The sequence below is a fragment of the Pecten maximus genome, chromosome 5 (genome assembly GCF_902652985.1).
Source record: "Pecten maximus chromosome 5, xPecMax1.1, whole genome shotgun sequence".
Classification (NCBI taxonomy): Eukaryota; Metazoa; Mollusca; class Bivalvia; order Pectinida; family Pectinidae; genus Pecten; species Pecten maximus.
The window spans coordinates 35,918,682-35,932,743 of NC_047019.1; the positions used below are offsets into that span (position 1 = coordinate 35,918,682).

At 36.3% G+C, this 14,062-nt stretch overlaps 1 protein-coding gene across 3 annotated transcripts; it reads right to left on the reverse strand.

Moving 5' to 3' along the window:
• Nucleotides 1-951: 951 nt before the first annotated feature.
• LOC117327905 (tripartite motif-containing protein 59-like) lies at nt 952-13,953 on the reverse strand. Of its 3 annotated transcripts, none has more exons than XM_033885143.1 (10): nt 13,921-13,953; nt 10,454-10,539; nt 8,578-9,072; nt 8,233-8,331; nt 7,525-7,755; nt 7,098-7,120; nt 6,638-6,780; nt 4,662-4,801; nt 3,787-3,972; nt 952-1,269 (listed from the first exon to the last, which is right to left on the reverse strand). In XM_033885143.1, the coding sequence occupies exons 3-10, from the start codon at nt 9,055-9,057 to the stop codon at nt 1,162-1,164; spliced, it is 1,410 nt and encodes a 469-aa protein (XP_033741034.1). In that variant the 5' UTR covers nt 9,058-9,072; nt 10,454-10,539; nt 13,921-13,953; the 3' UTR covers nt 952-1,161. The 3 variants fall into 3 exon arrangements, with proteins under 3 accessions (XP_033741034.1, XP_033741033.1, XP_033741035.1); XM_033885142.1 differs by lacking the exon at nt 13,921-13,953 and adding an exon at nt 10,742-11,185; XM_033885144.1 differs by lacking the exon at nt 13,921-13,953 and adding an exon at nt 10,742-11,183 and having other exon boundaries at nt 4,662-4,786.
• Between the last annotated feature and the right edge of the window lie 109 nt (nt 13,954-14,062).

The window sequence follows — 14,062 nt, forward strand, 5'->3', positions numbered from 1 at the left end:
CTGACTTCCTCATAACAGTCTTGAGTGATAACCAAAACATGCAAAATAAGTTATATAGCCTCTCTAGCCAAACCAACAGGTCAATCATTAAAGATCAGACTACACCCACCATATGAAAGGACATAGAGCTAAAATGTCTCCATTCACCACAAAACAATATTAACCTGTGTATTTCAAGATCTTAGAACACCATACACAGCTATCCAGGATCTTGTCAATAACAAGATCATAGAAAACGTATACAACATGTTTTAAGACAACGGTGGTGACAGACAATTTATTACAAGATTTAAATGAATCACATGCTCACACACGACCATACGAAAGGTTAAATATTTGTCACAATTGCAACCCTGATTTATCTATATAGTATATGTAGCTTCGTTTGTCTAGTTTATTATTTTATGTCCCATCAACACAATAAACTTATTCATTTGATGTCTATTTGAAAGCAGAAATCTTGTTACAGCGGACAGAATTCAAACCTACCAGACGTCACCTTGCGAGGGGTGGAGGAATGATGTGTAAGTTTATGTCACTGAATCATGGCTCTAGGATACTGTTACCAGTTAATGGGGATTAAAATAGAAAACTTCCAAGTACAAAAATACTATAAAAACATCAGGTACTCAGCAGACACCAGTCCAATATAGAGAATGTCTTGGGGTTGGGAATGTTGAAAAATTGAAAACAGTATTTTATCCTTTTTTACATATATATCTATCAGAGAAAAAAACAGCAACAAAATAATATAATTTACTAACATGAGCCCAGAGGGCACTCACCTGGGTCATTTCAGTAATTATGGCAAAATACTCTCATTCTAGTCACATTTGTTAAATATTTTCTCACTTTTAAATTGTCTCTCCCAACATAGGTTCAAGCTAAAGATGGACCAAATCCTATCATTCTTGAAAAAGAAAAAGGATTTGAATTTTTTTTTGTTCTTCTTTTTTTTTTTTTTTTCGCTGTATTTCCCCTATTGGGCCCCTTTCTCCTGCTCCCAAGAGTTTCACAACTCTCTTTAATAAACATTAGATCTTGTTTGCCCAATAATGCTAAAGACCAAATTTCATCAAAATTTATTTAGTAAGGTGTTCATGAGGACTAGTAGGGATTTGAAGAAATGTTGATGATGGTTGCTGTGCCATGCCAGGTGAGCTAGAAATCATCGATGATGAACCATCCACTACTTCCCAGTTTCTTGTTCTTGTTCTTCTGCTTTCGTGTGTCAAACCAAATATTTGATCTTCCTTTTGATTGTTTTTTCTGAAATCAGTCGTAAAGGTGGATGTAAACATTTTTTTCCCATATGGAGTAAGTTGTAAGTTATAACCTCTTATGCATGTACGGTAAACCTCCGATTAATTCGAACACGCGGATAGTTCGAACACACATTTTTTTCTAGAAAAACAGTAATTTTTTAGCTAGTAATAGTTCGAACACTGGCTGTTTATAACTGACACCATTTCGGAATAGTTCGAACTTATCAAATGAAGAACGTAAAGTAACATTTTTTCCGGCAAACTCCATTGAATAGCTCGCGACGACCCGGCCCCGATGACCAGCCCAGAAAAAATGCCAAGATTTAAATTTGATCAACAAGCACGTTTAGGTTATAAGATTGTATGCGTGATCATTAGAATGCGTCTGTGATTTAATATATGCCACATATTTTAGCTTTAATTCAGTTTTTGTTACATTGCAAAATACACTACGCACAAGACAGCTGATTGCAAAATTTAGGCCCCGACAATGTATAAATAACATGCGATATTTGTATTCGCGCTGTGTATGGCAAACTAAGAAATCGTCCGTGTATTTTCACATATAACTAGTGTTAGCTTAGCATTATGATTATTTAATTGTGACTGGACAATCTCTTAAGTATTGTCAATCAAGGTATTACCTGAAAACCTGCGACCTCACGCTAGGTAAGCAGGCCACGCGAGGTGTCGCTTGCGGTAAAGTTGAAAGGATCGGCCGCCCGATCGTGCCGAGTGACGTGAAGAGCATTCATATCCAGTCAAAACAATCCACAGGTGTCCCAATTAGTGATGGATAATTTTGCAGGTATCAACTATGTTTTGTAGATAATACGACTGGGCATATTTAAAAGCAGACATGTTGATGTTCTGACCTAATTTTACCAGCACATATCGCCTACTTTTACAGCAGTGACAACAGGTTATGAAAACTGCTTTTGATGTATTTAAGAGACCATTTATTACAATAATAAAGTGATTATAGTTTCTCATTCAGATAAAAAATATAATCATGCAAAGATTATACTGTACAAATGTTTAACTTTTGTGTCACAAATGAAACGTGTACTGTACTGTTTTGGGGCCTACTGTAGCCGATCCGCGAGCGGCTTCGCGCAAAAACCATCATAATTATCGCGAAATGAAGAACGTTTAACAATCAATTAATATTGAATTAAATGAAAAACTATCATTTTACTTACTTATAAATGTGCCATTGTTCAGGCCGCCGTTGTTACGTATCAGATTTATGATGGATGTGTTTGTGTCTAATGATTTTACTCTGCCGAGATTTTCGCCGATATTGTCTCGAATAGTTCGAACTCACGCATATTTTCTGAAGCATAATTTTGAATAATTCGAACAGGTTCGTCAATATTTATTTAATTTTGTTCGAACTAAAATATAACCGGAGGTTTACCGTAATTTGTATAAAGGTATAATCCTATAGATTTCAGGTAATTATATCATATGTCATGTAATTTGTATAAAGAGTACAATCCTATACATTTCAGGTAATTATGTCACATGTAAATCTAAGAATTCAATACTTCACTTAATCATTTAACCCGATTCTATTATATATGAGGGACAGACAGAGGGAGGGGAAACAAGGCAAAGGAGGGAGAGGAAATGAAGGATAGGTAGACAGAGGGAGAGGAAATGAAGGATAGGTATTGTCTTGTTCAATAATAACAAAAGATGTAACACCAGAGTCTAGGGGGTTATTGGTATTGAGAATATTAATTCGATCAGAAACATCTCGTACAGTGATATGAATGTTTTTAGCAGATGGGGGACATTGGGATGTACTGTCTGGGGTAATTCGAGGTTAGATGCATTAAGCGATTGTTAAGAAATTCTGCTTTGTCAATTGGATTATGGATTATTTGGCAGTTATATTCAAGTGGTGCGATATGAGATGATTTATGAGAAATATTTGTAATCTCACTATTTGTTCGGAGCAACCACATTAACATTTAGTGATTCTCCTAGATATTTATATAGTTTGGCCTCACGGATAAGGCATTCCTAGAGTTCGAAATTTTCCCCAATAATGAGGATTATTTGTTGATTTAGTTTTTCGATGAATTCTGTTTTGTTGTCTTTTCTCAGTCTGGTATATCATTTGGGTGCACAGTTAATAGCTCTGCAGGAATGAATCAATTGTCCTGATCTATGATTGCATTGACTTTATGGCTACCCAGGTATTAAAATTATCAGAATCCTGATATCAGAAAAGGCATTGTTCATACTATCAAAGTCTCCAAAGTAGAATCTCCATAGTCTACACACCCTTCATTTACACAAAATTGAATCTCCATTCACCAATAATGTTCTAAACCAAACTTGATTTACCTATATTTCTCCTATTGGGCCCCACCCCTCCAGCCCCAGGGGAGCCGTTTAGCAATTTAAAGAAAATGTTAACATTTGGATGCTGCAACCTGAGGTGAACTAAAACAAGATGTACAAACAAGTCAGACAAAGAAATAACATGAATAACAAATACAAATCAAACCTTATTCAATGGTTTGACCATCATGTTGTCATTGGGGCTCTGGTAAGTGTCATAACAATGGCTCCGAGACAGCTCTACAGAAGAACTTCGTCCAGTGTATGTTCCGCTGCAGATTTCACTCGATATATCTTTCCCAGTGTTGGGATCCACAATCTTCACCTTTTGACGGGCACTCTCACCTGTTTTCTGATAAAATAAAAGATAAAATAAAATCAAGGTCTAAGTGTAACAGTTTTGTTTTTCAAATTCGCCTTTTGCTTTGTCACTTTGAGTTCAAATCATGGCTTTTTCTACAACGACATAAGACAATTTGCAATAGAAATAGAGCAAAGGAACATACACCTGGCACCTATCAAAGCATAAAAAATATGGAAATTAAGAACAAGAACTTGGTGCCCGCAACTGAATGATCTTTATTGGTCCTCTGGAAGACTGATCTTTTTTCTATTTTTCTGCTCTTTCCTCTCTTCCTTTTAAACATTTGATAAGATGGGGAACAAATCTACACATGAAGATCTAAGTTACTGAAATACATCAATAAAAAAAAATTGCAACTGTTGAAATCTAAACTTCTGTTCCATTCCATTTTTTGATCCGACTGAAAATTTAATGGGCACAATTTGGGGTCATGGGAGACTTACATATGGTACTTCTCAACAAATAGTGATACCAAGTTTGTTTACAGACAAGTTTGTGTGTTTTACCTAGATAGCCAACTTAAACATTACATTCATGCAACATATTCATAGCTGGTGCAATTTCCAGTTCATTTATTTCAGAAGCAAAAATTGGTATAATATTTACTTTTTATATACAGTTGGACATGGTTGCCATTTATTCACATACAAAGATATCCCAACCAAGATTTAACATACCGCTGATGCTGGACATGCTTCTGTCGGATCTGCCTCTGTCAAATAATCATCTGCTAGATATGCTGCTTTTGGATGAGAAGGTGTTGGCTTTTCTGTACCATGAAGTTTACCGTCTGATGTGCATTCTGAAAATGTCATATCTAAAATACCTAATTTTGACGATTATTTTCTGCATACACTGTACATGCACTTGTATTCAAACTAGAATGGAAGGTTTACTGACTAATAGACTAATTAATGGAAATATTGGACTTTACCTAACTATAGCAATACCCTCAACCTTACAACTAGGGGATACCAAACTCAGTAACTAGGGGATACCAGACTCAGTAACTAGGGGATACCAGACTCAGTAACTAGGGGATACCAGACTCAGTAACTAGGGGATACCAGACTCAACAACTATGGGATACCAGACTCAAAACAACTAGGGGACATCCGTCCAGACCTAACTTAAGTGGTATTGAACCTGATCTGACTAGGGTGAACTTTGTATAATAAGGATGTAGTATGCTAGGCTTGAGAAATATTGCTTCAGTTCTTTTTTAGATATACTTGACACAATATTCCAGATGCTCGGATGGTCAGACAAGGTGATTGCAATGTCCCTCTAACTTCATTGCGGGGATATAAATAGAGAGATTTCAGACTCAACCTAACAAGGAGGATACTAGACTAAACCGAACTAGAGGGATATCGGACAAAACATGACTAGAGTGATATCTAACCAGATCTAACTAGGGGGTATCTGTCCAGCCCTTACCTAACTAGGGGGTATCTGTCCAGCCCTTACCTAACTAGGGGGTATCTGTCCAGCCCTTACCTAACTAGGGGGTATCTGTCCAGACCTTACCTAACTAGGGGGTATCTGTCCAGCCCTTACCTAACTAGGGGGTATCTGTCCAGCCCTTACCTAACTAGGGGGTATCTGTCCAGACCTTACCTAACTAGGGGGTATCTGTCCAGCCCTTACCTAACTAGGGGGTATCTGTCCAGACCTTACCTAACTAGGGGGTATCTGTCCAGCCCTTACCTAACTAGGGGGTATCTGTCCAGCCCTTACCTAACTAGGGAGTATCTGTCCAGCCCTTACCTAACTAGGGGGTATCTGTCCAGCCCTTACCTAACTAGGGGGTATCTGTCCAGCCCTTACCTAACTAGGGGGTATCTGTCCAGCCCTTACCTAACTAGGGGGTATCTGTCCAGCCCTTACCTAACTAGGGAGTATCTGTCCAGACCTAACTAGGGGGTATCTGTCCATCCCTTACTTAACTAGGGGGTATCTGTCCAGACCTTACCTAACTAGGGGGTATCTGTCCAGACCTAACTAGGGGGTATCTGTCCATCCCTTACTTAACTAGGGGGTATCTGTCCAGACCTTACCTAACTAGGGGATATCTGTCCAGCCCTTACTTAACTAGGGGGTATCTGTCCAGACCTAACTAGGGGGTATCTGTCCAGACCTAACCTAACTAGGGAGTATCTGTCCAGACCTAACCTAACTAGGGAGTATCTGTCCAGACCTAACTAGAGAGTATCTGTCCAGACCAGGGGATATCAAACCAGACCTACCTAGAGGGATATCTAACCAGATCTGACTATTGGATAATAAGTCACACCTAACTTGGGGACATCCAACCAGACACCACTTTGGGATATCTAACTACACCTTACTTCAAGGACATCTTACCACATCTAACTAGGGGATATCAATCCAGACCTAACTAGTGGGATATATCCAAACATACATAACTCAGGGGATATCCAACCAGATATGACTATAATTAGAATATCAGACTCGACCTAGGTATGGTAGATTACAATAAAGGTAATGAAAAATCATAGCTATCATTTAATTTGAAATATATGACTATGTATCTGTACTGTTTATATGATATACTGTACCTAATGCATTTAAGATATTTTATTATATATCTCTAGTTATAAACATAAGATTGGTTTGCCATATAACCTACCAATTTTGAGTTTAGACATAATCCTCTTCAGCTCTTCAGTTATTTCTAATAACGGTTTGGAAACATCTAACTCTTTTATGTCAGAAAGGAACTGTTCCTTGTTTTCTTTCATCATGGTTTCCTCTCGTGACACCTCTTCACACCTGGAATTAAAATATCCGCTGTGACCATGTTCACCAGGAAACAATGCTAACGACATTGTATAGTAACAGCTTCATACACAAAGAAAATCACAATACACCTGGTACGATGATACTCTTAACATCTTCAATCCATATCTTTATTTAAATCATTGGCTAACATGTAAATAAATTGCCTAATGAACTGTATACCTTCAGGTCTATATCAATAGCTAAGTTGATGTTACAAATCTTGCCTAGGTCTTGCCTAGATGTATTCATCCTCACCAAAAGATGCCCTGTAACTGACATGTTCCATCAAGTTGTTATTTTATAATTACCTTTCTTTGTCCAATTTTATTTCCTGTGAAAATAAAGTTTACAACTAGAATCAAATTGCTTACTATTTAAGATTTATCATTTAATAGAAAACCCTATTACAGCTCTAAATGACGTTAAATTAAAAGTTGTGTTTATATTGTATATTCTTGAGAACAATGGGAACTTATCAGCAATTTAATGTCACCATGGAATCAAATGGTTAACACAATATCACAGCTGCCTTAGGAATGAAATATCATAGTTACTTTAGGAGCATAAGACTTTGTAATATCATTACTTATCATGGAAACATATTCCCCAACATTATCACCACTGGCTCCATGGAGACAGAAATCTGAATGTCATAACAGCAACCAATCCTGATAATATTAACCCTTAAACAGGGCGTCACACCAAAACTTTGCATGAAACAACCAAAACACATACCTCAGTAAGTTTTGCATGATCATTGAAATTCATGGTGGAAAATTTTGTGATGAGGTTTTCCAGAGTGTCCAACTGGACATCCATCCTGTCAGTTTGACTGTTATAATGGGATTCCATTTCCTGTTTCTTCGACTCAAATGAAAACATCAACTCTGATTCTTTCTGATTCACGGCTGATCTAAGTTCCTGAAAAATGTCAGCAACTCCTTTCCAATTGACCAGAAGCATTTCCTGAAAAGATAAAACGAGCAGGGGATCACCCCGAGGAGCCTCTTGAATTAACCGTTAATTTGATGTAGAAGTATATGTGTTTATCTGCAATGCGCTGCATCAAGCTGATCAAATCTAACGTGCTGTTTACTGTATCTAAATATTTGTGTTTTACGTTCCAATAAAAAGTTGCAAGCAATTTAGTAAAACATTAGTAACATATGGCTTGAAGGATCATAATTTTAAATTTGAAAAAGCGTACATTGTACTGACAAGATTAGATGACCATGAAAATCTGAAATATAGCTTGTTTTACTCACTACTAGACTTATAGTTAATGATGTGAGTCACATCAATAGTATTTTCATTGAAAGTAAAATATACTTTTTACATTTTATACATTTTATCACCAGCAATGCATATCCTATCTATCTGTTACTTCTGTAATTGACAAACCGACCAATTAACGGATCCTACTACATAACGCGGGTAACATACCATGGTTTCTTCGTGACTACTGTTAAGTTCTCTCTTCATTTCTTTGAATGATTCTTGCAACATGATAACGTTAGGTAAAGCTGACTGTTCCACTTCTTCCTGTAAATATGTAAGTCACTGTTTAAGTAATCGCTTCTTAGTAACTGTTGTAGTCCAATCTGATTATATTTCGATCTGTACAGGTAAGTCTATTTTGTGCATTGATATAGGACCAACAATTTTGAGTGCCTGGTATTATCTGAATTAAGGGCTATTTTATTAACGAGACTCCCTGCAAGGTTCCAAATCAAACCTCCTTTTTACAATAAACTAATTGGAATACATCAAGTCTATTGAATGTCATACCTGGTACATCTTCATTTTGTCCTTAAAATGGACAATGGTGTGGTTTTCATGACTCCGTGTTGGAATGCAATCAATACACATGGCCTCCTCACATGTATTGCAGTACACCATCAGAGGTTTGTTGTGATGGCAGCAGTTAATTTCTCTTACATCTTCCTCCTCATTTTCTGATTTCACTGCCTGAATTTTTGAAATAATGTTCTGTAAAGCGAAATTCCTTGGCAAAGTTGTAATGTCTGTATCCGTGAGCTCGGTAGATTCCCGACAATTTGGACACTGGAATCGTCTAGGCTGACCTCCAAGGACATGCACGAGAACATCCGACTTCTGCTGTAAGTGTCCATGTATACATTTACGACAGAAATTGTGTTGACATGGGAGGGATACAGGATCATCGTACAACTCCAGACAGATGGTACAGGACAGTTCCTCTTCTAAACCCAGCCGGCTTGTCGATAACTGGTCTTGGGAACATGCCATGGTTAAAATTCAGTTCTGAAAATATGTTTACATGAAATTGTATGGTTATACATTTTTGGGGGATTTTATTATAAATGCGACTATATAAAAACAACAAAGAATACTGACATAATCTCGAAACCATGATTCAAACTCAAAATTGAGTAAACGAGGGCAAAATATGAATAAAAACATAGATTTACTTTATAAGATAGATAAGGCCTAAAAAATAGCTTTGTTTCCTGTAATCCAACCCTCCCTATTTCTAACTCCCTGTAGTTTTTATTGACTAAAATACAAAAATATTGAATCGGTCCTGAAATGTGGATCCTATTTGAGATATTTAGACAATGTCGGTAAAAGTATCACCTAGACACTTTACTTGCACACTTACTCACCACCACCAACCGTAATCTAGCATTTTCCAGTTTCATCAATACTCCTGAACTTATGGAAATCCCTTATCATCAATTTTGACACACATTTCAAGGACATTGACTTTACTTAAGGGATAAATCCATATCATTTTATGTCAAAATTGCCACAAATGTTCGAACACCAGTCCAACAAATTGTTTACCATTGATTGTTGTCAATACTATAGGGATGTATAAGCATTAATTAACATTATATGACTTGAAAATGGATGTCATTGGAGAGCCTCACTGACAATGAAGATAAACATTGACTGTTTCAATAATTAAATGAAATGTAAATTTTATTTATTTTACAATAATTGCAAAATAATATACATTGTATATCAACTTAAATTCATCCCTCTTGTTGGCCTGCATGGATTGAAGTGCATGAAGGATCTTACTGTGGGAGGGAACCAGAGTACTTGGAGAAATCACAAAGGAAAAAACCCTTATGGTTGGGCAGGTTATCAAAATCCAAGGTGGCCACCTGTCGGCCATTTTGTTTTTCTAATAAAAAACTTGATTGGCACAACTAGGAACCAAGGGGAACCTACACATGAAGTTTGAGGAATTTCCCTCAAGTACTTTTCAAGAAATCGTGATAACAAGGATTGTTTAAGGACAGACAGATGGATAACTGACAGATGACAGATGGACCACAGACCACCCAGGGTGATTTGAATAGCCCACCATTTGATTATGGTGGGCTAAAATTACAAGTAGCGATTAAAACAAGTTATCTCCCTAAGGATATTTCTGATCATATTTGGTTCAAATCCATTCAGTACTTTGTGAGAATTAGTGATCTAAATTAAGGATTTGCTTCTATTTCCACTCTTAGGCTATGCCCCTCTGCCCCTGCCCCTCTGGCCCTCTTCATGTCATTAACACTCTACTGCTTATTCAATATAAATTATCATCAAATGACCTATTTATGATTCAAACAAACTAAACTAAAATTGATGTATTTTTTAAAATGTCAAAAATATTGTAACTTACCTAAATTATTATTCTGTTATTTGACAAATGTGTGTAACCTCCACTTGAGGTAATATGTCGGTGGGTTCTGGAAACATGGGTTAGGCCTATAATAAAATAATTATGTATTGATATAATAATCTGAATTTTTATGTTAATGACCTTAGCAACTAAACAACGACTGATCCGAGTACATCTTGTGCACAGGTACATACTGTACAATGTTTACTCAATGAAATACATAAACGCAATCCAAGACAAAAGTCCGGACTACAAGTTACGGAAAGTTCGGATCGTAATTGAAATTACCCAAATCCATATAATTGACATCTCCAACAAACGATTGTGAGGCGTAATCCAAATCCGATTAGATGAATAGGAACAGCAAGTTACAAATTGTGTATACACAACATCGCAGCGAAACACCTTGTCTATGGTGGCTCGTTAGGGCCAAATATCAAATCTCGTAATTTCGACCTTATGTCGAAAACGCGAGAATGCGAAAAATGAGGGAGCGAAAACGCGAGAATGCGAAAGAATGAAAACACGAGAAAGCAAAGGAGCGAAAACGCGAGATTAATCTCGCACTCTCGCCATCGCGATTTCGCTCCCTCGCCGTCACGTTTTCATATTCTCGCGTTTTCGACCTATCTAAGGTATGCTATACGTAAGGTATGGTGACTATATATACATGTTCCTCCAGAAAATAAGCGAACTTCCTTATGCGAGGGAACGAAAGTGCAAGGACGGCCGTTAAGGCCTAATCTCGCGTTTTCGCATTCTCGCGTTTTCGCTCTTTCGCATTATCGCATTTCCGCTCCCTCGCCGTCGTGTTTTCGCATTCTCGACCTTAATGCGAGATTTAATATTTGGCCCTGACGAGCCACCATAGATGTTGTTATCTTATATTTCCTTGTTATGTTACACAATGCTACACTACGATATCCGGGTTCAGTCCAGTATTTTGCATTCGTCGAAAATTATATATTCTTACAACATCGTCAAATGTTCAAACTGTACAGAATGGTTAGTTTACAAGATCGGTTTCACTATACCGGTAGCTCGGTTTTGTGCATGGATCTATGTGTATAATGATTATCTTCATATTTTCTAAGGAAAAAATATTTTGAACATATGTGCCTGTTTGCAGTCCAATTGTACTGTAGTATAATTGGTTGATCGTTTAGTTACTCGTTCAAGAACCGTCATATCGGTCTGAGGCGAAGGTCAATACTACAGTCCAGTTTATCACAACATAGAAAAATAAATTAAAGACGACTTTATTATACTATATGTCTTGAAGTTATATTAAAATGAGCATGGCATTTTTTAAAGATCGCGCAAAACGTTGGTCGATATAGGTAATGCCGGCCAAGACAACTATTTCCTGCATTGGCCATCTTTTGCATCTGTATTGCAGGGGATAATGTTATTGTATTTCAGTCGTCTACACCCTAAGTAACGTATCTGTTTTATCTGGACTGGAGGAGTCGTTTGTGGAGATTGGAGGATCCCCCAGATCGACAGCTAAAAAGATTTACAGATGTGACCATTGTGACGACTTTGCCTCAAAATACAAAACAAGCACCAATTCCTTCCACAGCTAGAGAAGGAGGCTGAAAACCACATATCTCATCTATTTTATTCAGATTTTCATTTGAAGTCTTTTTCAATGAATTTAGTGATGGTAGCCCTTCATAACCCCATAAATATATGTCACATATTGTCTGATTTCGGACGCCGCCATTGTTGGGGTTTTTTTTTTTGCCGTCCACACCTAATTTGTACGTTTGTGTCAGTGTACTACCATCATAATCAACAATATCTAGCATTGCCTTCATAATTTGTGGTTGGACATTTTTTTAAAACTCGATTTGCCATTCGGTTGGTTTATAACAGTTGATAACAGAATGCTGTTGATCAAATCGACCTTTAAGTGTTTGACCTTAGTTTTTCCATCCACCAATAAATCGCAAGAATTTACTCTCACTTTCCAAGAATTTACTCTCACTTTCCAAAATTGGTTTACTTCGTCATTTGGTGGCTGTCGGATATGGAGAACCGCTGTAACAAGTCTAATAAAGCAATTGTGCAATATTTCTTTTCGGAAGAGGTTCGTTGCAAAGTAACTTGTTGTATTTTAGGTAGGCATCTTTATAACCACCCTTTTAATGTATAGATAATATTGAGGAGCACCCTATGGTTTCAATCAGCAGCCTGTACCTTCGGACAACGGTATTGTTATTGACGGGGTTGTTTAACATTCTTGCTGTTCTTGCAGTGATCTTTCAGTTACATGGGTCTGTTTAACAGACATAATACTATTGACAACTGGTGGAAATATTACATATACCATTATCTTCATCATCATTATAATCATCCTGTCAAGTGGTTCTGATTTTCTAGAAGTGTCATTTGGATTTCTTGGGCGTCTGATATGGCGTGGATGTACTGCTGTTTGAACTTTTAGAAATGTTTATCCTTTCCGAATATGGAACTGCAATTATTTTGTTTTGTTTCAGGTATTCAATGGGGAGTTGTTTCAGGTATTCAATTGGAGTTATGTGGAAGTTTTTTTTTAAATTTTGGTTTATCTCAGTAGCATGATAAATAACATTGGGCTGCCATGTGCGTTTACATTGGAGACCGACTTCCGGTCAGCTCTAATTAATTCTGATATAACAGAATTACTGTCAAGTAGGGAAACGTGCATTACATGTATATTTGATTTGAATAACAGTTAAGCGGTCATACATTTAACATCATACAGATAAGGTGAAATATATGAATAAAATTTGTACAAGGAATAAAATAAATTTTATGCTCATCAAAGCGTAGTACGTAAAGCATTTCATTCAGCTTATGATATTAAAATAATCTAACTCATCAGATTTAACTCTTTGTAATGAAAAGCATCCTGCTTGATGCAGATTGAGGTATGCCGGACAAATTTACAACATTTTGCTTAATCAAAAGTAATATACATATCTAGGACAAGTTTGGCATAAACTATTATTACCTGTTAATAATTAACATGCCAATCAAGGTGACACGACTTGTAAATTGTTTGAAAGACGAATTTGATAGGGAGCACACAAATAATTTCACTGAATGCATATTTAATGTTAATAATTGAAATATATTCTGAACAGTAATAATTCACAGTTCAAGCCTTTTGCTTCACTAAAAATATTTTTTAAAAACAATTTCTTATTGAGAAATTGTTGAACGATATTAAATGCTATGTTAAAATTCAATTAAAAATACACTAATTACTCAACTAAACAACCGAAAGATATGTGTACAATAAAAACACAATATCTTGCATTGATTAACTAACTATGAATTGAAGTACATTGTATAATCAATAAATGAAATGTACAATTGAATAGTCATGTAAACAGATTATAATATAAATGAACAAAACATTGCTTTTATATATATATATATATAATTACTATAATATTTAAAATATAAATTATGCTCACCTGAAATTATACCAAGACAGCTTTAAGTTTGATGTTCTTTATTCGGCGTCATGGTAAGAAGTAAGAAAACATGGACGCCTATTGTCAAACTAGCTGGCTATTTTGGTCAGGCAAGATTCTAATTGGTCAGTTTCATTAATTA